The 25,420-nt window shown below is 43.6% G+C and overlaps 1 protein-coding gene across 2 annotated transcripts in view; it reads left to right on the plus strand.

The window, feature by feature from the left end:
• The window catches only part of CCDC198 (coiled-coil domain containing 198), a 39,803-nt gene that overhangs the window by 4,312 nt on the left and 10,071 nt on the right, over positions 1-25,420 (plus strand). The window contains exons 1-3 of one of the 2 annotated variants that reach the window (XM_056545888.1): positions 6,649-6,963; positions 19,844-19,929; positions 24,811-24,897. In XM_056545888.1, the coding sequence (XP_056401863.1) occupies positions 6,732-6,963; positions 19,844-19,929; positions 24,811-24,897 (405 nt within the window). In that variant the 5' untranslated portion in view covers positions 6,649-6,731. Of the gene's footprint in view, positions 1-6,648; positions 6,964-19,843; positions 19,930-24,810; positions 24,898-25,420 lie in introns of those variants that run through there. The other variant, XM_056545890.1, reaches the window with a different exon arrangement.

Below are 25,420 nucleotides of genomic sequence, written 5' to 3' on the forward strand. Positions count from 1 at the left end.
CTGGGGTGGTGCAGGCGCGGCATCCTGGCAGCTCCGCTGGCTGTCTTATCTGGGGATGCTGTCTCACTCTGATTATAAGGTAATATAGGGCAGGTATGGTTCTGGCTGGCTCTGCCCACAGAGGTAGTGGGGGCCAGGAGCGGCAAGCAGGTGAGTTAAATCGGTGCTGGGGGTGGTGCGGCCTCAGCATTTCGCGCAGCCCGCTAGCTGCCTCATGGCGACATGTGGACCGCCCGCCACCCACACAACTACAATTGTCTATGCCCTTGGGACAGGTTGCGGCAGCTGCCCAGTCCTTGTTAGGCGGTCCTGTCAGCTGGTCTGCTATCGTTAATCTAAAGTATAGTGTAATGCTCTGCGGAGGGTTGTTTCAATATAAAGTTTGCTGTATACAGTGTGGTGCAGTGCTCTGCAAAGAGTCGTTTCAATATAACTTTTGCTGTGTGCTGCAGTGCTCTGCGGGGTATACAGTCCCCTTGCAGTATACGGTACAGTGTAATGCTCTGCAAAGGGTCTCGTTACAATATAACATGTACTATATAACGGTATAGTGCAGTGCTCTGCAGATGGTCTCGTTACAATATAGTATACATGATATACAGTTATGGTGCAATAATCTGCAGATGGTCGCGTTACAATATAGTATACATGATATACAGTTAAGGTGCAATGCTCTGCAGATGGTCTCATTACAATATAGTATTCATGATATACAGCTATGGTGCTATGCTCTGCAGATGGTCTTGTTACAATATAATATATACTATATACAGTATAGTGCTATACTCTGCAGATGGTCTCATTATAAACAAACTTTATACAGTTAGTGCAATGCTCTGCAGATGGGATGGTTTCAATACAACATATTATATAGGGCATAGTGCAATGCTCTGCAGAGGGTCGTTACAGTTAGCATGTCCAGTGTGGTGCAGTGCTCTGCGAAGGGTCTCGTTGCAACACAGGGTGGCATTTACTGTTTGGTGTGGTGCAATACTCTGCAGAGGATCACGTTGCAGGGTAGCATATGCTGTGTGTGGTGATACAGTGCTCTGTAGACTGTCTTGTTTCAATATAGTATATAGTAGGGTGCAATGCTCTGTAGAGATATAACATAGGCTACATCCAAATAAATCATAGTATACACAGTGTTATTTGCATGATCATGGTATCCATACGGTTCATACGCTTGGTTTATTATGGGCATACACGCATTACTGGTACAAGGTGCACACGAGTAGAGCATCTTCACGGTTTGATAACTCCATGAGTTTCTTATTGTCCGTACTCTCATGGTTAATTCATACGCTTATGGCACACTGCTCGTACGCGCTTAGTATGTATACAGTTTCATGTGCTAATATCATTATATACGGTACATATACTAACTGACGATACATTCACAGCATTTATACTGGGCAAACTCGTTTATGCTGTTCACCTCATGGTTATTCTCTCACTCACTGGTGTTTTACACGGTCCACAAACTTGGCATTAATGCTGTTCACATATTCTTGGCATGTTCACGGTCTTACGTTCTTTCTACCATGTTACGTTCATGGCAATCAAACACCTCGTAATTATCACTGGTTCATACGCTCAAAGTATCATTCGGTTCATATGTTAATGGTATTTCATACTGGTTACGGCAGTATACTGCCTATAGCAATTATACGGTTCATACACTCATGGCAGTTATAGTGGTCACACTCTCACGGTTCTTAAGTTGTTCACATGTTCACCGCAGGGTTCATACGGTTCATACGCTCATGGCGGTTGTATTGGTTGCACGGTCATGGTTTTGTTGTTCACGCGTTCACCGCATTCATACACGCAGGTTTTATACGCTCATGGCAGTTACATTGGTCACACGGTTATGGTTTTGTTGTTCACACGTTCATCGCATTCATACATGCAGGGTTCATACCCTCATGGCAGTTATATGGGTTACACGGTCATGGTTTTGTTGTTCACGCGTTCACCGCATTCATACACGCAGGTTTCATACGCTCATGGCAGTTACATCGGTCACACGGTTATGGTTTAGTTGTTCACACGTTCATCGCATTCATACACGCAGGGTTCATACGCTCATGGCAGTTATATTGGTTACACGGTCATTGTTTTGTTGTTCACACGTTCATCGCATTCATACATGCCTAGTTCATACGCTCATGGCAGTTATATTGGTTACACGGTCATTGTTTTGTTGTTCACACGTTCACCGCATTCATACATGCAGGGTTCATACACTCATGGCAGTTATATTGGTTACACGGTCATGGTTTTGTTGTTCACATGTTCACCGCATTCATACACGCAGGTTTCCTATGGTTCTCACACATAGTGACATGCTGTTTCGTGCAGTTGTCGCCACGCGCTCATAGCATGTTCACAGCATTATACTGCTCATAGTACTCATACCTCATAGCGTCATACCACATATTAATTCGTAGCACATATGCTCGACGCTTATACTGCACATGTACTTGTAGCGTTTATACTGCACATACACATGGCCTACATCAGGCACATACGCTCTTAGCATTGATATCGCAAGTATACTCATAGCATTATACTGCTCATAGTATCATATCACTATACGCTCATAGCATTTATACCACATACGCGCTCGTTGTATTCATACCACAGACATGTTCACGTCATGTATATTGCACATAGAATTGTAGCAATACACTACACGGACATTCGTAGCATTCATTCTGTACATACGATGGTAGTAATTATTATGCTGACACGTTGTAGTACTTATTCTGCATACATGTAGCATTCATTCTGTTATGTTATCTGCACTAACATCCATAGCGTTTACTGTACATGGGTAATGGTATTTATTCTGCATGTTCATCCATAGCGTCTACACTACACACATGCTCCCGTAGCTTTTACTGTACGTATGTTTATAGCATTCATTCTGTGTATTCGTGCATAGTCTTTTATACGGAAAGTTCACTCAGGTTTGTCAGGATGTTGCCCTATTGCCTGACTCCTCTTCAGGTTAAGGGGTCAATGTCGGTTGCTACTGACTCGTTCAGAGCAATCGCATTGTTGTTTATTGTCATGTCCTGACAAGTTCTCAGGTCAGATACAACCTCCTCTGTTGTATTTCACGACTAAGTTATCAGTTAGTTATATAACACATATTCAACTATCCGGCACAGGTACTCGTTCAAGGGTGGTCATCATTTTAGTGGCACTAATCGGCTGTTCAATACCCGGTCACCTGACTCGTTCCTTCAGGGGTTGAATCGCGGTTGTTACTGACTCACATTCAGAGCAACCAATTTCAGGAATAGTCACAATGTTAACCTGTTGCCTGACTCCTCTTCAGGTTAAGGGGTAATGTTGGTTGCTACTGACTCGTATTCAGAGCAATTTTGTCGTTGGTGTATTTGTTATGACCTGACACGTTTTCAGGTCAGATACAACCTCGTCTGTTGTATTTCTCGATTCTGTTATTTCGTTATAGTACACAGATTCAACTCTCTGGCATAGTTGCACGTTACGTTCATAGTCTGGTTACGTTCATAGCTTTATTTTGTTGTACTGCACATGGGTAATAATTTTTCTGCATTTCCATCCTTAGAGTCTACACTACACATATGCTCCCGTAGCTTTACTGTACTCATGCTCATAGCTTTCATACTGCATATTCGTGCATAATGTTTATACGGAAAGGTTATACAGCTTTGTTAGGATGTTGCCCTATTTGCCTGACTCCTTCAGCTTAAGGAGTTAATGTCGGTTGCTACTGACAAATTTTCAGAGCAATTAAATTGTGGTTCATTGTCACGACCTGAGACGTTCTCAGGACAGATACAGCCTCCTCCGTGGTATTTCATGACCACGTTATCAGTTACTTATAGTAGACATATTCAACTATCCGGCATAGTTGCACGTTGTCTATCTTTTTAGATATATGTTTACACTTTATTTTCTAGGCATGTATGAGGTACTCATAATGATGTTAGAGCATAAATTCATAACGTTCCTTACGTTTTCACGGTACTTACGCTCCCAGCTTGTGTATGATACATGCACCAGTACACAGCATTTGTTGTATACTACCATAGTTGTATGCGGGTAGGTTATGTGCATTCGTTCCTAGTGTTGAATAGCAGTTGCACCTCTGGCTGTACATATATTTACAAGACACGATTACAGTATTCATATGGTGCTTACATTCATTGCAGATATATCGAGCACATATTCTTAAACCTCCTACGTCTGCAGGGGGGGATGCACCACATAGGTTATTGTTAGACATGTCTCAGAGCAATAACATATTGAGTAGCGACTTGTAGTTGGGTATACTGTTAGCAGGTTATGCCGCACATACGGTTAACATGTTTCATGTGGTGCACACAGGGGAGGTAGATCCTTTGCTTAGGGTATTGGACACAATTGGTCATTTTTGTTACTGACACGCCTTCAGAACAACACGCCAGCTTCATACAGGTATCTTGTCATGAATACTCATGATGTTACCCTGTTGCCTGACTCCTCTTCAGGTTAAAAGGGGTAATGCCAGTTGCTACTGACTCGTTTTCAGAGCAATTTTGTCGTGTGTTATATTTGTTATGACCTGACACGTTTTCAGGTCAGATACAACCTCGTCTGTTGTATTTCTCGATGACGTTATAATTTCGTTATAGTACACAGATTCAACTATCTGGCATAACTGCACGTTCTCTTTTAAGGAGGGCCAGCATTTAGTTGCAGATATATTCTGCATTTAATACACAGTTTCATGACTCATTTCTTTAGGATCGGGGATTGAATCATGGTTGCTGCTGTCTCATTTCAGAGCAATTGATTTGACATGGTTATGTAGGTAATCTGACACGTTTCAGATAGTATACAATCTCAATATGGCATTTCACACTTACGTATTTGAGAAAAAAAAAAAAAGTGGTTTACAAAGACCTGTGACGTTTACAGGCACAATGATTTCACAAAGACCTGTCATGTCTACAGGCTCGATGGTTCCGCGGGGACCTGTGACGGGTTCAGGCACGACGGTGTCACAAAGACCTGTCAGGTCTACAGACATGATGGTTCATCTAAACACTGGTCACGTCTACAGATACGTTGCTCTTGCAGGGAGCTGTCATCTGCAATGGGTCATCACTTCCAAGTCCAGTTGGGTCAGTACAGTGGCTAGTTAGGTATGTCTGTTACAGTCTCAATCAGGTAAGGTGCCTTCGTGAACCTTGTCATGCGACATGACCCACACGATCTATCAGGTAGATAGGTATTTCTTGTCATTTACCTGTCAGTTTAGTTTTTGCCTCTTAAATAGCAGGGGATTGGTGCTTGTCAGACCTGCCATGAAGTTAGCCTTTCCGTGTCCATTTGAAGTAATGTCACAAGTAGGGATGGTGATAGGTATAGTTCAGTTAGTATTTGGCAGGGAAGGTTATTCTCAGGTTGATTCTTTACAGATGGACGTTACTACCACGGTTTCAAAGGTATGGTTACCACCTCTAGTAGTCACTAGTTGGTCAGGGCTACTCTTTCAGCACATTAGGTATAGTCTACTTCGGGTATGTGAAGATTGATGCTGGATGTAGGATGTTTTATTTCAGGAATTGTATTCATCCTAGCATGGTTGCTTTTTGCCCTCTATAGGCGTGCCCTCATTGCGCGGTTATGGCACAACTCAGACCGCTATGCTAGGGTAAGATCTTGTATAGGTATGTAGGCAATCTTTCCTGTCACTAGTACACGTATGGAGCCCCGATCACAAGTATAAAGCCTGATGGGCTGTGTTTGTGCGAGGGGCGGAAGTAATTATCGCTCCCTGCACTTCCAGGTGGGGCTCATTGGGAACAGGTGGGGGCGTGTGTATATAACTTCCCCCTCTCCTACAGGGGCGGAGCACGTGTCGTTTGTGGAACCCTCCCAACCCTCCCTTATCTTATTCCTTCACTATAGTGCATGCCCTCTATAGGCGTGCCCTCATTGCGCGGTTATGGCACAACTCAGACCGCTATGCTAGGGTAAGATCTTGTATAGGTATGTAGGCAATCTTTCCTGTCACTAGTACACGTATGGAGCCCCGATCACAAATATATATATATATATATATATATATATATATGCATGCTTGCAGAACAGTTCTTGCTCACTGTTCTTCCTTCTGGCTAGACCAGTGTTCCCAACCAGTGTTCCTCCAGCTTTTGCATGCTGAGTTTTTGCATGCTGAGAGTTGTAGTTCTGGGGGACATTGGTTGAGAAACACTGGGCTTGACAATTCGGAGCAGGAATATAGTAAAGAAGAATGACCTCTCAGCATGGACTGGAGCCAAGCACTTGGATAAAATCTCCTGAAACGCCACACATTGCCGTGATCACTACAACTGCCACAGAGCCAATTTAGGTTATACTATAGGAACTGGAATTTATGTTGTTTTTCTGGAGATTCAGGGTTAATGTATCTTGTGTTACACTACTCCAACATGTAGATCTCAATGCTATTCTAAACACACAGCCCTTTGTGTCTGGGAACCACCTCCTAGTTGGAGTAACATGTAGTTTAATATTACATTTCTAGTTGAGTGACTGTATATTGTCAATGTTTAACTCTATGGGAGAGAAGACTTAGAAAGTTACAGAGTTATTCAGGCGTCAGGGAAATTTTTCTGTTTTTGAGGATTGAGAGGAGTTAGAAATACAACTTATTTTAACATGAAAATATACCGTATTTGCTGATGACTGGATTATGCTCTGAAATGGGGCTGAACCATTCAAAGTTAAACCATAAGGTCAGGAAGGTGGCACCTCTGGAAAGCAAGGACATGTATGTATCACCAACCACTATCCCCTCGGGAGTTATTGGACTTAACAGCACTTCTTCTTCCTGGACTATGGGTCATATGGCTCCAACATCTGAACGCCAGCTCCCACCGTTGAGAGAAACCGTGTATGGAAGAGGTTCAGTAGGTAAAGCATGAGGATTAGCTGGTATATTTGAAGGTTAAAGCAGTGACTGAGGAATAAAAAGTTATTTTTCTAAGTATTGTATAGCATAGTAGAAATAAGGTAGAGGGATATATTATTTTTTTTTTTTACAATAAAGCAACCACTAAACAATGTTTTTATCTCTGTTTAAGAGTCTTTTGCAAAAACGTTTTATATAATGTAGATAATAACATTATATGTATATTTGTAATATACAGTACATTGGTTAGAAAATGTGTACATTTTTGGGTGAAAAAATGCTGTCCCTGCAGCTATTGCCTGTATGGAAGTGTGGGTGGACATGCAGGGCTCTTTAACCTAAGAACAAGCAGGGCTCTGTGCAGGCTCCTGGCCTGCTGTGTAAGCAGGGAGTGTGTCACAGAACCTCTGTGTACTGAGGATAAGCAGGGCTCTGTACACTGAGGACAAACAGGGCTCTGTGCACTGAGGACAAGGCAAGCAGGACTCTGTGTACTGAGGATAAGCAGGGCTCTGTGCACTGAGTCCTGCTTGCCTTGTCCTCAGTGCACAGAGCCCTGCTTGTCCTCAGTGTACAGAGCCCTGCTTGTCCTCAGTGTACAGAGCCCAGCTTGTCCTCAGTGTACAGAGCCCTGCTTGTCCTCAGTGTACAGAGCCCTGCTTGTCCTCACTGCACAGAGTCCTACTTGTCCTCACTGCACAGAGCCCTGCTTGTCCTCAGTGTACAGAGCCCTGCTTGTCCTCAGTGTACAGAGCCCTGCTTGTCCTCAGTGTACAGAGCCCTGCTTGTCCTCAGTGTACAGAGTCCTTCTTGTCCTCAGTGTACAGAGCCCTGCTTGTCCTCATTGCCCAGAGCCCTGCTTGTCAGCCCACACTTCCTGTATTTTGTCTTTTGCATGCATAGGCAATAGCTGCTGGGACAAAACAGCATTTTTTCACCCAAAAATATACACATTTTATAACCAATGTATATTACAAATATACATATAATGTTATTATCTACATTATGTAAAAAGTTTTTGCAAATTACAGCTACACTTTAAGCTGGCCACACATTTCAGATAACTGTAGGCTGAACAGCTATCTCTTCCGATCCTCAGATACAAACTCAGCTCAGCATGTATTTTGAATGGGGAGAGGGGAGAAAGCTGCCACCAGACACATCAGATACCTATCGTGGTGGCTTATCTCCCTGAGATCAGAAATATCAGGCTTGTCGGATTGCAGTGTCCAACATGCCTGATCCTTTGCTCTCCCAAAACCTGGCCTTGAGGAAGAGTGGCTCCTATTCACATTAGATGGTCAGCTGATCCTGCAGAAATCAGCTGGTTCACCCAACATTAGTACATTGTATACGGACAGCTTTATTACGTTGTTCTCATACAACGACGATTCCGGAAACCATGTGTCAGAACCTATAGGGTTAAAAGGTTCTGACAGGTTCATTGTTTGTTTTTGTTGCCAGGTTACGCTTAGTTGTCTGGCTGGTCAGCTGACCTTTTGATGAGAGCACCTGATGGGTTGCCTTTTTAACCTGGCAGTTTGCTCTCATTCAGTACCTGTGAAAGAGTCCAACTCCTGTAGCTAGCGATTTACCCTGTTTATTCTTGTTTACCCGGTATCTGTGACTTTTGGCTTATCCTCTCGACTTCTCTCTGCTATTAGCGATTTTGACGCGGATAGTGGACATTGACTTATAATGTGTGAGTGTATTAGTTTTGCTTTGGTTAGTCTGTATCCTCCCTACAGTACCCTGACATGTGTCCGTATTTTTGTAGTTTATTGTTTTGACAATTTTGTTAATTTGGTTTTCTGAGATCAAAAAACTTGTGCCAATGGGGTGGAATATTGCCATAAGATAATAATTGACTCTTTACCCCCCCCCCCCTGATAAATTCGCCACCGTTTTGGCTCCGATTCTTAGTGAAAGTGATGATGTGCCCAACTACCCACATGACCATGGGTCATGTGGGTATTTGGGCTCATCATGCCAGCTGGGTAGCAGGGCAGCACATTTCACATCAGCATTCACCGGTGAGCCAGGGGATTTATAAGACAAATATTGGGTTTTTATAACCTAACCCTTTTGGCCCAAGTATTTCTAATCTCGAAAACCTCTGTAAAGGGCGAGCCTGCTTTGGACGTCAGGCCATCCCAATCCTAGTTAAATCATTTACTTTCATCAATCAGAAAATTAACTAGTAGATATGAAGAGCGCAGCGGTCAGGTCATACGGCACAGCCTGCCATGAACACATGAGCATGGTTAATGTTTGGCATCGAGCTGTTAATAAATAGATCTTGGATCAATTACACATTTGATATTATTTGCCTGGTGAAAAAAAAATACCCAAACTAATAGATTAATTTAGTGTACCATATGTCAAAAAGATATATATATATATATATATATATATATATATATATATATATATATATATATGTATATTTATTTATTTATATTTTTTACAAAAACTGTTGGGGCATGCACGATGAGTATCATAGGATAATTGGAAAGTATGTCAGAAGATATCAGGACAGTGTGCCAACCAAGGAAATATGTGAACAAGACATGGTATCTGAACGAATGCCAAATGAGCAATGTTGGCAGAAACTGAACATAGTTGATAGGTCGGCTGAATAAAAAATGATAGGAAATAGATATGAGGTGCGAAAAGGCTGCAAAGTGGGGGTAAAATAAACATGGTATACAGTGATAATATCCAAAGGGGAAAGTAAAGCAGTCAGGTTTATATATATTGATAGAGGTATAAGCTGAAGCTCCAGGGACCCAATGAAAAATCTGCAGGAGAGTTTTATGGACCAGGGATGATTAAAACCAATCACATATAGTCATGCCTCTGAGCAACCTGGGTGACTGGTATTGTGACCTGGTAGGGGACGGCGGTGCAGCTCAGGTTCTTCCTTACCTTGGATAGTAAAAACTTAAAGAAAAAGTATCATTGATAAAAACATATCCCCTATCCAAAGGATAGGGGATACATTTTAGATTGCAGAGGGTCCGAGCGCTGGGGCCCCTGCGATATCCTTTTTGGAGCCCCAGCGTGTCACGACCCCCGCCCTAATCCGACTCAAGTATATAAAAGGTGTTATAAATACAGTTACAAGGTTTATAAATTCCCACATGATTATAAATGTATTCCAAAGGAACATGTATGGACGTTTTCACAAAAATGCTACATGGACTCGTCTCAGTTCTTTTTATTCAGACCTGTGAAGGACATTCGATAATAATGCCCCAGGAACTGTCAGTCTAACCCCAGTGGCCACTTTTAGTCGTCCGCCCTCCCGGACCGGGCATTGAGGATGGCTGTACTTAAGAGGTGGAGTTTGTGGTAGCCCAGTACGGGAGTTGTTACCCCGTACCCTTGCTGCCCTGTCAGGCAGCCTCCCTGCAGAATCCCCTGGGCCCCCTTTACACCCGTCCCCTCATGAACAAATGTTTTGTTATGCTGTAAAGTGTGTAGAGAAGTGTTATAACTTTAAGAAATGTTCCCGTGTGATCTTCAGTTATCATGTGATATGTCATGTGATTGTTACCCAGGAGGTATCAGTGACCAGGTGACTTAAGGGTGACCAATGGGATCCCACCAGAGTCTCCCCCCATAAAATCCCTGGCTAGAGCCTCTGCTCTCTCTCTTTCTGCTAAGCTGAGGTCCAATGCAGTTGAGTCTAGGAGTGCGTCTGGAGTCATAAGAGGCTGCAAGTCAAATCTGCAGCCAAATGCTACAAGTAAGCCACAGTCACAGCATTGTCAGTCACAAGTCAGTCAAATCAAAGTCATCTGTCAAGTCAGCGTGGCTTGCACTAAATTGTCCATGTCTACTACAAGTCCCAGCTAGCCCTTAAGGTCTCTGAAGTCACTGGTCACCTCGGTGGGCCTGGCTATACTGTATAGACTGTACCATCTGTCATTCAGTAAAGCTACCATTGTCTGTAACTTAGCGTCAGAGTCATTATTGCCCCCGTGCCTAGCCCAGGATCCAAAGGTATACCTTCGGGTGGTATTGAGGATAAACCTTGCCCTGGTGTCACGAATACAAGAGGTTAATGCCATCTGCCCATAGGGTAATTCCATCTGCCCTGCATCTCACACCCCATACCACAATTCCATTTAGTGCGTTCCAGGCTCCAGGGCATCTAAAATTTTGGATCCACATGTGAGGACATGGGGCAAGAATCTCTGGGAAGGCGGCTGACCCTGAATTACATAATGCAGCATGCAGCCTATCAGCAGCCAGCCACCCCTGTGCATGTCACAGCCCTATATAATCGACAGCCATCTTGCGGCCAGTCATATCAGCATTTTATTTCAGAGAAAAAGAGAGGGACAGAGAGCAGTGTGTGTTGCACAGAAAAGCATTTTTACAGCAGCGAGAGAGTGTAATACACAGCGACTCCACTGCTGCAGTGGTGTACATCAACTCAAAAGCTTAAAGGGGCCAGTTAGGCAGAGCAGTAAAAGCCATTGTCACCTATTTGTGCCTAATAGTACTGTACTGGGCTCTACTACACAGCGATTTAGTACTGCTGCAGTTGGTTGTACAACTGTAAAGCTAACAGGGGCCAGTTAGGGTGAGCAAGAAAAGCCATAGTCACCTGATTACAGTGCCTTATACAGGATGTGTAGCGGAGCTTATTGTCCTTTCATAAGTGTAACCTGTGCGTACATAGGTGGTGTACGTTTTTTTTTTTTTTCCTGAAAAACTAATTTTGGCCTAGTTACTGTGAAAGGCCAGCCAAAGCTACACCCTTGTTTATATAGCCTTATACAGTTTGAAGTGGAGCGCATAGTCCTCCTCTCATAAGTTTAAACTGTACATACACCTACGTGGTGTGCGTTTTTTTTTTTTTACTGGAAAACCAATTTGGGCCCAGTTACTGTTAAAGGCCAGCCAAAGCTACACCCTTGTTTCTGTAGCCTTATACAGTTTTAAGCCGAGCGTATTGTCCAGCTCTCATAAGTGTAAAGTGTAGGTACACCTACGTGGTGTATGTTTTTTTTTCCCCCTGAAAAACTAATTTGGGCCTAGTTACTGTGAAAGTCAAGACAAAGCAACACACTTGTTTCTGTAGTCTAATACAGTTTTAAGCTTAGTGGAGCGCATTGTCCTCCTCTCATAAGTGTAACATATATGCACTCAGCTGGTGTATAAGTATGTCAGGCAGAGGAGTGCCAGGACATGCACATTGGAGTGGCAGAGGCCTAAATTCATTAGGCCCAGGCAGAGGTCACAGAAGAGTAGGGGCTTGTGGCAGCATGAGTTGCAGCGAGAGGTCTGCTAGCAGTGTCAGCTAGCAGTCGTGTCTCGACCAGCAACCCAGCAGCCGTGATTAATTGGTTCCCTCGGTCATTCACTTCATCCCAAGTGACATCCAACACCCCCAGTCAACAGTCGCTGGGTTACTTAGACTCAACCCTCAATTGGCATGGCCCTCATGCAGCTGCAACCTCCAGGCTCTGTCATTGTGCTGCCATATGGTCTCCTCATGCTGATGTTGCCACCTGCAGGCTCGGCCATTGTGCCGCCATATGGTCTCCTCATGCTGATGCTACCACCACCAGGCTCTCTCATTGTGCTGCTATATGGTCTCCTCATGCTGATGCTACCACCTCCAGGCTCTCTCATTGTGCTGCCATGGATACTGCAAAACATAATTAAGGTGCTGATCCCCAGTTACAGAAATTCCTCCACATTAAACCACAAGCAAGTATTGAGGGAATGCATTAGCTAAAACTTAACTTTTCTTAGGATAAAATATATGGACCCAAATTTTTGGGGAACTCTAACAAAAAGAAAGGTGTGCAAAAAACACCATGTGCCATCTACACCATTAAGTATTGATGCGACGCAAACACCTCTAAAAGGTAGAAGGGAACAACGTATGGTCCATTGTAACAGGTGAGGGTAAAAACTTCCCCTGTAAGGCCCTACTTGTCATGTCTGTCCTGGTCTGTATTCACACATAGCTATTGGAATTGCTGTGTGTGAACAGTTTTATGTTTCCTGGTCAGAGAATAGTTCATTTCTCTGGCTCTTTCAGCCTCAGCCTCTATTAGCCAATAGCCTTTAGGGTGTGTCTATTTAATATCAGCCCAGTCTAGCCTCTGGGCTGGTGATACTTCATATAACCTTCTAATGTCTAGCTGCTAACATCCTGGATAGGCTACTAATGGAGGCTTGGTGAAAAACTCTTTGTTTTAGCTTTTCATCTACTATTTATAAAACAAATGTGTTAGCATGCACTTTGTATTTTCTGGTTTTAGCCATGTTAGGTGGCATGCTCTTAGTGAATTTTAAGCTGTGTTTGTTTAGTCGGTTTTAGGATTTGTTTATCCTTTCTGCTATGTGTCTGTTCATACTGTGTTTTCTCTTGTATCTGTTTATCTGAAGTTCTGTGTATTAGATTTCTGTTTTCCTATTGGGCCAGCATCCTGACCACATGGTGGAGTGTGTCACTGGCCAGTAGTCTATTTGGATTTATTATTAATGGCTACTCCTATAGTGGAGTGGAGCGTCCAGTTTGTGTGTACTGGAGGTTTCCTGAGGGATTGCAATTTCTGTCTTGTGTTCAGTGTGAACAGTGTCCTATGTTAGGCATCCCTGTTTCTGCTCCATGGGGACAATCCTGTCTACTGGAGGTTTTCTGAGGGTTTGTGATTTCTGTCTTGTGTTCAGTGTGAACAGTGTCCTATGTTAGGCATCCCTGTTTCTGCTCCATGGGGACAATCCTGTCTGCTGGAGGTTTTCTGAGGGATTACGATTTTTGTTTTGTGTTCAGTGTGAACAGTGTTAAATATATATATATATATATATATATATATATATATATATATATATCCTGTGAATCTATGCTTCCCTATTACCTGTCCATGGGGACTTCATGTCTACTGGAGGTTGTGCATAGGGAATGCGTAAATTCCTGATTAGCGATAGATCACTGTTTCTGGTCCATGGGGACTTTGTGTCTTCTGGATGTTCTGGGGGATTTTGCTATATTCCTATCTGTTCCTAAAGTCTGTTGGCTTATCCGTTTTCCTGTCCGGTGTTTTGAACTCTATTTTTATTAGTTCTTGATTTCAGATCTTTGGAGTTCTGTACATGACTACTGATCTATAGTGTCCTCTGCTCACGACCACGGATCTATAGTGTGCTCTGTTAACGACCCCTGAGTCCTCTGTTCATGTCCGATGATCTATATTGTCCTCTGTTCATGTCCGCTGATAGTGTCCTCTGTGCTGCTCACTGATCTGTGTCTTCTGAACTTAATCTGTTTTTATACAGTTGTATATTTCTGTTATGTTTCTAGTTTGTGACCGACTATTTGTTAGTATGTGTTTTTATTAGGCCCCTGCACTTTAGTTCAGGAAGGGACCGGCGCAGTTGTCGATCCACTGGTTAAGGTGGATGGGCAAGTAGGCAGGGAGAGCGGTTTTAGGGTCAGTTTAGGGCTCACTCTTCCTGTCCCCTGGTCAGTCCCTCACACTACTCTCCCATTATTAATTCCCTTCTTGGCAAGTGTTACTCTCCCTAAAAAAGGCGTCCCCACACAGGAACCTCTCCCTATTTCCACCTAAAAACACTGACATTTCTTAGGGTTTTTAGTTGGAAATAGGGAGAGGTTCCTGTTTGGGCCGCCTCCTTTTTTTGGTGAGTAACACTTGCCAAGAAGGGAATAAATAGTGCAAGAGTCGGGCCTTACAGGGGACGTTATTACCCCCACCTGTTACACTGGAACAAACGTTGTTCCCTTCCACCTTTTAGAGGTCTTTGCATCGCATCAAAACATGGTAGTGTAGGTGGCACTTGGTGTTTTTTGCACACCTTTCCTTTTGTTAGATTTCAAAAAAACTTTTGGGTCCATATATTTTATCCTAAGAAAAGTTAGGTTTTAGCTAATACATATCCTCAATACTTACTTGTGCACACCAACACTTTGCCAAAAGAGACCGTTTTCTTCTGCCTACCTGTCTCAACAACTATTCTGATCCTGCCACCCGCCTGATGCCACACATCTGATGCCAAGTTCTCCTTCTTTCACCCACCTTCGTCACCGGGTACTGGTAATAACACCCACCATCCCATTCTACCAAAGTGTACCAAAGTGCACGGCAGCGCCGACATATGGAGCTGTAACTACGGTCAGGGACAATACATGTCTTTTACGGCCCACTGGGTGAATGTGGTTCCTGCACAACCACAACAGCAACTTGGACAGGTCACTCTGCCTCCTCATCCTCCACCGTGTCCTCAACCTCCACTGCACGGACAAGTCTCAGTGGTCCTCCAGCATACCATGTGTGCAGGGCACGGGGGAGTCATGCTGTTCTTTACATGGTTTGCATGTAACAATGGGAATAAAACTTTGCATGCACTTCAGCCACTCGTACTCCACCAAGCACACACTCCTTGAGCTGCAGCGTCAAAACGGCATCCCCCAACATAGTCAGACTGCCAGTGGCAGCTCATACGTGACACCTGACATTTGCTCAGGCTCTTTGAGGAAGCCAGGATTACGAGATGAACTACGTCATTCCACTGCTTCATATCCTACAACACGTGTTGGAAACGATGGCTGGTAAGGGCACTGGAAATGTGGCGCCTACATCTTGAGGCCACATGAGCCCTGTGGGGGTTGAACTGGAGGAGGGGGGACAGTGGAGCACAGGGTAGGTTTTGCAAAATGGGTGTTTTTTATAGTCATCTGAAAGGAGAGGAGGAGCAGGAGCAGGCTGTGGAGCTACAAGGTGATGAGAAAGACGAGACAGAGGACCCAGACACACCGTGGCCATGTGGTCTCCTCATGCTACTGGCAGATAAAATTAAACTTTATCTTAATCTATTTTAAATCTTCAATTAAAATTTTCCTAAATATCTTTAATCTTTTCTATTGTGAGGCCCTATGGTCTCGTCGGGCTGCTGCCACCTCTAGGCTTTGTCATTGTGCCACCATGTGACTCCTTGTTATATTGGGTTTTGTCATCATACAGTTTTAGTTGAAAGTAAACGCTTCGGGCACCTGGGACATCAAACTTGTGAATCTAATCAAAATCTTGAATTTAAATAAAAATTTAATCATTTCAAAACAGAGGCCCTATGGTCCTCAACGTCATATATTACCTGTGGAATTACCACAAGAATCCAATGAAACAGGTTGGAGTGATAACAATGAACCATAACTGATTAAATGAAACATTTGCACTTTCACAGTTGGGGGGGGGGGGGGGTTTGCTAAGAGGCAGGGGCTGGAACAGGAGGTAGCTCGTCTTGTGGAGGACTGCCAGCTTGATTTTAAAATACAAGTACGAGCTTTTCACTGCAGCCACTTCTAGCTTTATGCGCCCACTTATCCAATGGCACAGCAGCTGAATATGCATCTGTCCTAGTTGCTGTACTGCAGTCCCTCCCTTTTCAAGTGGACACTGAGAACAGGTGGTAGCTCGCCTCGCGGCAGACCGCCAGCTCAATGCTCACCAGAATCGGTCATCAAAAATGGATTTAAAAAAAATAAAATTAAATAAAAATTACATTAAAAAATCTTTTTAACCGGTTGCCATTTAAGGATGAGCCGGCTCGTCCTGAGACGGCAATCGGTGTATGATGCGGGCTCCTGACACGAGTCGGCGTCATGTGCCGATTGCCGCTGCTGGCTATTAATTCTTTAGATCGCTGCTGTCAAAGTTGAGAGCGGCATCTAAAGGGACATTTATACCATCCCTGATGGCCCAGTGGGGCGGATCGCCCTCCCCAGCACGATCGCGGCATGACGATCCAGCTGCTGCACTGTGAATGTTAAAACCTGGCAAGATCAGGCTTTATCAGCACAGAGCACACAGATCAATGTGGTACAATGAAACTACATTGATCTGTATGAGGAATCTAATGATTCCTTCCAAAAGTCCCCTAAGGGGACTATAAGTGTAAAAAGTTGAATAAAAAGTTTTAAAAAACACCAATTAACCCCTTCCTTAAGTTTAAATCACCCCCTTTTCCCAAATTCCGTATAAAAAATATGTAACCACATGCTCTACACTTGGTGGTTCTGTCCACTGGTACCTACCTTCTGGACTGGAGTCGTGGATCTCATCTCATCGGTCCTCGGGGTTAATGAGTCATTATCTCCCAATGTCTGCTTATTGGGTCGCAAATCAACTGATCTGTCTTCTAACCATTTTAAGTTGACCCAGTTTATTCTACTAGCGGCACGTATACACATAGCCACTAAATGGCGTTCAGCTGCTCTTTCATTATCTACCATTATTGCCAGAGTAAACCAGATATTAATATCGGAGAAGCTGAATGCACTCAGAGCGGAATTGTTTTCTAAAGTTTGGGAACCTTGGATCTCCTCTCCCCATGCCCCAGACATGCACCATTACCTGTCTCTTTGATTGTATGACTTTGACTATCTTATATTACTGTTTCCACCAGCATAGTCTACTCACTACCTCTGTATCCTACCGATGTACTGAGCCTTCCCCACCCCTGCCCCACCCTTTCCTTGTTGAGGGAACTGTTGTTTGCTTTGTTAATGCATATTTTGGTATGCTTTTTTATTACTGACTCTTATACTGTATTTTATCACATGGCATTGTTTTCGTGTTATTACTGATCTTGTCAATAAATACATCTTTTGACACTAAAAAATATGTAACCATAATAAAAATAAACATATGTGGTATCGCCGCATGAGTAAATGTCTGAACTATAAAAATCTATAATTAATTATACTGTACGGTCAATGGCGTACGTGCAAAAAAATTCCAAACTCCAAAATAGCGTATTTTTGGTCACTTTTTATACCATAAAATTTTTTATAAATACCGATCAAAAGTCCAATCAATACAAAAATGGTACCGCTAAAAACTTCAAATCATGACACAAAAAATGAGCCCTCATATAGCCCTACCTATATAAGTAGGGTATCATTTTAATCGTATGGACCTGCAAAATAAAGAGAAGGTATCGTTTTTACCGAAAAATGTCCTGCGTAGAAACGGAAGCCCCCAAAATGTACAAAATGGTGTTTTTTCTTAAACTTTGTCGCACAATGATTTTTTTTTTGCCGTAGATTTTTGGGTAAAATGACTGATGTCAGTACAAAGTAGAATCGGTGGCTCAAAAAATAAGCCATCATATGGATTTTTAGGTGCAAACTTGAAAGGGTTATGATTTTTAAAAGGTAACACTCGGTCCTTAACAGGTTAATCTCTTCAATTGTGACGCCATATGTTCTCCCTGCTGCCACATCCAGACACTGTGTGGCAGTGATTCTAAAAGCGAAGCCTGTAATCTGTATGTCATACTGAATAACAGTATTATTTCACTAACCCAGCACACTCCTTATGAGTGCTACTACAAGGCAAAGTGTTCTACACCCCTATTGAGGCCCTCTGTAGCCCAGAAGTAGCCGTTTTTAATAGTGATTTGCTGCAAATAAATTCATCCGGAACCAAATTTTTGGGAAAATTCAGCGAATCAGCTGAATCTAATTTTTCTAAAATTCGCTCATCTCTACCTAAGATTCCCGAACGGCTCTCCCATAGAGCTGTATGGATGGGGCGTGGGGGCCTCTGCTTCGGGCAGGGGTTGTGATACGTCGCTGTGGAGGAGAGCTGGGGCTCCAAACAGGAGATTGCGGGGGGGGGCCCCAGCGCTCGGACCCCCCCCCCCCTTCCCTGCGATCTAAAATGTATCCCCTCTGATCTCCTGCTCACTCATTCTGAGATCCATTACTCAGGAAGGGGCATATCCGAGGCAAGCACTGAGCCCGCCCTCACTCGCCATGCATTCACTTCCTCCTTAAGTTTACTGTGCTGGATCTCTTCATCCAATCACTGCAGTCTGGTCTGTAACCCTCTCCTCTGTTTTCAGACAGGAGCCTGATAGACAGAATAGGAGTGAGCACAGAGGAGTGCTAGTCCAGACAGCAGCCAGACATGATTATGTTCTGGATGGTATGGGGACCCCTAGTGGTCTTTATGTATAAGGCATGATTTTAATAAAAAGTAAAAAAAATATATAATTTTCTGAAGTATATTAGAATTACTGTTTTGCCAAGATGTAAAGATGAACAACATATAAAATGTTTTTGAATCTGAAAGTGCCCATTTAAAGAAGTTTTCCAGCCTTAAAAAAAAAAGATGGCCTATCCTATAAAAGGATAGTCAATTGATATTAAATCACGGGGGGGAATAGCTGTTTGGAGGGGCCACAGTGTTTGCGCAATCGCCAGAGCCTACCTGTGCATGTACCTTTATTAGTAGTGGTGGTGCAATGTAGTAGTGGTCCACCACTACATTGCCCACCACTACTAATAGTACTGTGCAGGTATGATCAATGATAAACACTGAAGAGACTGTGGCCCTTCAAACAGTTATTTGGCTGGGGTGTCGGGAACAGGACCATTGCTGACCTACTATCCTGAGGATAAGCCATCAACTTCATGAGGCTGAATAACCCCTTTAATCTCTTACCTACCCCACAGTGCAGACAAATAAGAGATGAGAGAACCTACCTGTAGTAGTGGTATTAAATCTTCAAAACTCTGACTCCCAGCATGCACGAACAGCCAATGGCTGTCTGGGCATGCTGGGGGTTGTAGTTTTGCAACATCTGGAGGCCCGCAGTATGGAGACCATTGACCTAGAGGGTCACACAGGCCGTCTCTCTTTCACTTGAAGCTCCAGTAGGCCGATGCAACATATGCAACAGGGTTCACAATAGAGTGGCCCATGTGGGGAAATTGAAATATAATTGACATATAGGGAAAGGATTACGATTTAATAATTCATGATGGGAGTATTCTTAGAACTCAGCTTTAAAATCAATCTTTTTATTGTTCCTTCTCTTCTTTTAAAGTACCCAGGCCCCTTTCTTTTGATGTTCCTCTGGACAATGGAGACACATCTAGCATTATTAAGAAGCACCCACCACGAAGGCTCCAAGTAAGATGAATTTACCAGGCATCCTTTGACGTTGCTTGGATTATATGGTAACAACAAATCTACAACTATGCAGGTGTATAGGGGGGATAAGATAAAGGCTACTTTAATTCTAATGAAGAATATTTCCAAAGTGAATTTGCTCAGTCTTAGAAGTGGCATTTATGTAGTTATCTGCTTAGGCCAGTGTTTCCATACATGGGAGCTTCCAGCTGTTGCAAAACTACAACCCTCAGCATGCCCGCATGCTGGGAGTTGTAGTTTTGCAACAACCAGAGGCACACTGGTTTGGAAACGCTGGTCTTGCCAGAAGGGAGAACAGCTTAGCAAGGACGCTTCTGCCAACACTGAACTCTTTGTGTGCTTCTGGCAAGAGATAGTGTTGTGTCACTTATATATCACAATGATTTACCTCATTCCCTGTACAATTATAAGCCCAGCCCAAAACTAATGTTGAAATACATGTTCCCTATTGCAATAGTTAGACAGACAGACAGATAGATAGATAGATAGATAGAAAGAAAGAAAGAAAGAAATTGCCTTATAACATAGTTTATTGAATGCTTTTTTTACAGGTATTATCTGAGTATTTTGCTGTTAGTTTATCAATATTATGCATCCTTTTGTAATAATAACTAGCGCCATCTACTGGGCATATCCACATTAAGCGTCTGTGCAGTTCTTAGCAGAGAACAATCTAGTGAGTTGCTGTGAACCCAGATTAAAGGGGTATTCCAGGCAAAAACTTTTTTATATATATCAACTGGCTCCGGAAAGTTAAACAGATTTGTAAATTACTTCTATAAAAAAAATCTTATTTATTAGCTGCTGAAGTTTTCTATCTAACTGCTCAATGATGATGTCACGTCACGGGAGCTGTGCATGATGGGAGAATATCTCTTGCATGATGGGAGAATATCCCCATAGTAGCTGGACAGCTCCCGGGACGTGAGTCATCAGAAAGCAGTTCGACAGAAAACAGCAACTCAACTTCAGAAGCTAATAACTATTGGAAGGATTAAGATTTTTTTAATAGAAGTAATTTACAAATCTGTTTAACTTTCCGGAGCCAGTTGATATATATAAAAAAAAGTTTTTGCCTGGAATACCCCTTTAACCATCACCAATTTAATTGTCCATGAGGATCTATAGGTAGCCCCGTGGGTTTTATGCTTTTGGGTTTTACATTGTGATAATATGCAAAGATGCTGCATTAATGTCCCTCCAGCGGGCGGACCTACATCGACATAAAACGTGCCATTAACTCCTTTACAGCTGGGTCCCAGCTAGATAGTGTTACAGATCATTGAGGATCCTCGCGTGGAGCTGGCTGGAATGAAGTCTATGCCTGAGAACGTTTGGGAGTCAAGTCAATTAAATGAAACCTTTTTTACGTGGCGCTGGTACAATTCTAAGAAAGACCGGCTAATCGAACTCAATGCTGTGTAATGCATAGTTTGGGAATTACATGAAAGGAACAGGAGATACAGAGGTATTTTCAGAAAGAACATCATTTACAAACAGATGGCGTCTTTCCACTTCAGAGTAAAAAACGTTGATTACGTTACTGAGCCGCGTGTGGTATTGATATTCACCGGCGTACAAGGAAGAAATAAAGTGCGCCTGTCATTTTATACTGTATACCAGTGGTCTTCAACCTGCGGACTTCCAGATGTTGCAAAACTACAAATCCCAGCATGCCCAGACAGCCAACGGCTGTCTGGGCCTGCTGGGAGTTGTAGTTTTGCAACATCTGGAGGTCCGCAGGTTGAAGACCACTGCTGTATACAAATACAATCCAGCTCCCCATGAAAGTGTACATAAACGTTCACATAACTTCTGACATGTCCTAGATGAGAAATGCCAGAAGTTGTGATCGCTGGGAGCCCCGCTGCTGAGACCCCCACCGATCGCTAGAAAGAAAAGAAGGCGCCCGCCAGAGCATTGTGTCCCTTCCTTTCTACTTGACTTTCACTAAATCCTTACACCATGAACTCAGCTTTCCCAGGAAAGCTAAGCAGAAAGGAAGGAACACAGCTCTCTAGTGATCGGCCAGGGTCTCTATGACATGTCTGAAGTTATGAGAACATTTAGGTACAATTTAAAAGGGGATGAGCTGCAATACCAGACCCTGTTGGTGGACAAGAGTGCTGCTGTTTCTGGAAGAAAAAGAAAAAAAGTCTTGGACAACCCCTTTAGTAAGGATTTGTCACGTCTCTTAACATGTCTGTTTTAATACTACATTATGCATTAAACATAAATGATCAATTCTGAAGCATTGGATTCACCTTGGAAATGTATCAAGGCATGGATAGTTGATTGTAAAATATGGAGTGACCCTACAGAGGGATTCAAGATGAACCATGGGCTACAAGCTCCTCTTTCCCAACCTCAGGTGATTGACAGAAGGTTTCCAGGCTGCAAACAATAAAGCTTAACCAGAATATGCCTTTCCATAGCAGAAGAAAATGCAGCTGCAATAAATGCACCTGAAATGACTACATGCCACTCTCAGTGCCCCTTCACACTACTACATGCTGCCCTCAGTGCACCTTTCACTACTACACGCTGCCCTCAGTGCACCTTATACTACTACATGCTGCCCTTAGTGCACCTTACACTACTACATGCTGCCCTTAGTGCACCTTACACTACTGTATGCTGCCTTCAGTGCACCTTACACTACTACATGCTGCCTTCAGTGCACCTTACACTACTACATGCTGCCTTCAGTGCACCTTACACTACTACATGCTGCCTTCAGTGCACCTTACACTACTACACGCTGCCCTCAGTGCACCTGGCACTACTACATGCTGCCCTCAGTGCACCTTACACTAATACACGCTGCCCTCAGTGCACCTTATACTACTACACGCTGCCCTCAGTTCACCTACTACTACATGCTGCCATCAGTGCACCTGACACTACTACATGCTGCATGCAGTGCACCTTACACTACTATACGCTGCCATCAGTGCACCTGACACTACTACATGCTGCCATCAGTGCACCTGACACTACTACATGCTGCCATCAGTGCACCTGACACTACTACATGCTGCCATCAGTGCACCTGACACTACTAGATGCTCCCATCAGTGCACCTGACACTACTACATGCTGCCATCAGTGCACCTGACACTATTGCATGCTGCCCTCAAGGCATCTGACACCACTAAAGGCTGCTCTCTGTACACCTTACACTACAACACACTGCCTTTAGTGCACCAGACATTACTACATGATATTGTTGCGAGAGCAGCATAAATGTGCTGGCAGGTTCTCTCTAATGCTGAGCTCACTTCTACTGGTAAGTAATGGCTGTGATCAGCAGCCAGGACTCACCACTAATGCTGATATCCGGCATCAACACTTTAGAGGCTACGATCAAAGTTAATTGCAGCATTTAAAAAGTGCTCAAATACAATAGCGTTTGGTTGGGGGGGGGGGGGGGTCTATCAGAACCTCTGTGAGGAGATCTCAGGGTTCTGATCAGTTGAGATTATGGCAGGTGCATTGCCATAGAATGAAATTTGCCATAGAATGAAATGCTCCACCTCCATCACATCCTATTGGCTCACACTTGTCACGTGGCATATTTAACCGTCACGCATTGACGCGCACAGCAGTCTCAGTTTGGCTATCAAAGGGAGAGGATCTCCTCTCCCTGTGATAGCTGAAGCTGCACGGAGCTCACATGGGCTCTGTGGCCCGATTCAATCGGGCCACAGAAGCTCATACATTTACTCAGCTCATACGGCTCATACATTTACTCTTTTATTACATTTACTGTTTTATAGATCTACAGCGCTATCGGGATCCCTATGCCCGATAGCGCTGTCAGCGTGCCTCCCGCCAGCGCTATCGATCGACAGCGCTATCGGAACCCCTATGCCCGATAGCACTGTCATCAGCGTGCCTCCCCGCGAGCGCTTACTACACCCCACGCCCGCAGCTCTACTCCCCGTCCCCCGTTAACTCTCAGGGAGCGGGGAACATAAAGTAGAGCATTGGGCGCAGTTAGTATTGCGCATGCTCAGTTGTCCTTCCCTACGCAATTTGCGTAGGGAGGCCAGCTGGCCATGCGCAGTCTGTATGCATTGCAATAGAATGAGATTAGCCTTCGGATGGCTCCGTGTAGCTTCAGCTATCACAGGGAGAGGAGATCGTCTCCCTGTGATAGCCAAACTGAGACTGCTGTGCGTGTTGATGCGTGACGGTTAAATATGTCACGTGACAAGTGTGAGCCAATAGGATGTGATGGAGGCGGAGCATTTCATTCTATGGCAAATTTCATTCTATGGCAAATTTCATTCTACGGCAATGCACCGGAGGTGCCTTATCTGCAGGGCCACAATGGGACTTAAAGGCAGCCCTGAAACTTAAATCCCTTCAGCTCATGTACAATATTGTCCCTCCTATCATGGAAAAATAGGGGTGTGCAATGCCTGAAGTAGAAAATTCTTCTTTATGATGGGCAGCCCTACTGGTCAAACATTAGGTACGGGAGGCGTAACAGGAATTTATTCGGGTAGATCAGGACATCTGTAGATGGAAAATTGAAAGAGTTGGGAATTTTAAAAGGTGAGGAAGAAACAAGAAAATGCCAAAATCAAAAAATCAATGCATCATTAAGGGGTTAAGATGTCAAAGATGCCCCCTCGACATAATAAACTTACAAGTGCTCATAAGAGCTCCTGTTTCATATCATCCCTTATTATGGAGGTTGAAGCCAGATCTCTGTTATTGGGATAAGTGGGGATGTATCTAGCGGATATGCCATGAATGTATTCAGAAGTAATAGAATTCGTATAGACATCTTAATGTTTTTTACATGTCTTCCCCAGTTTCCTTTTCTAATCCCATACCATTGTGTTACAGAGACTAGAACCAGCTGTTCTGCCTTCAATATTAGCTACTGAGAAGATTATGGCCAAGCAAATAGTTACTGCTGCGAGAAAGGAGCTGGTGGGTATTTTCTTTTCTTCCTCCTGTGGCTTTGCTGAGTGTCCAGGCCCAGTCTAGTAACACTTGGAGACCATACAGTCACATATTATGTCTTGTGGTGCTATATGGTGCTTCTCTAAGGGAGAATACCTCTGCATCAGGCATGAAGAGGCACATGTATGGGCCCAGTCAGTGAGTATATTATAGCCCCATACATCATAAGTCCTTATTATTCATGGGCTTTAAAGGGAAAAAAAATGTAATACAGAGCTTTAATTAAAGGGTAGCTCCCACCATCACTTTTTCCCTGCCTATTACCCATCTATCCCTAACACCCTCCCTGCCTTTAATTTTATTTTATTTTTTATATATTAAAAATGCCTTTTTGTCTGCCTGGTAGTGTGCTCACTACCAGGCAGACTTCCCCAGCAGGCACAACGTCACTGATGCCTGCTGGGGCCAACACTGTTTCCCCACTGCAACTCCCAGCTTGCCCTGACATCTATTGGCTGTCAGGGCATGCTGGGAGTTGTAGTGGGGAAAC

This window comes from Hyla sarda, chromosome 11 (genome assembly GCF_029499605.1).
Source record: "Hyla sarda isolate aHylSar1 chromosome 11, aHylSar1.hap1, whole genome shotgun sequence".
Taxonomy (NCBI): domain Eukaryota; kingdom Metazoa; phylum Chordata; class Amphibia; order Anura; family Hylidae; genus Hyla; species Hyla sarda.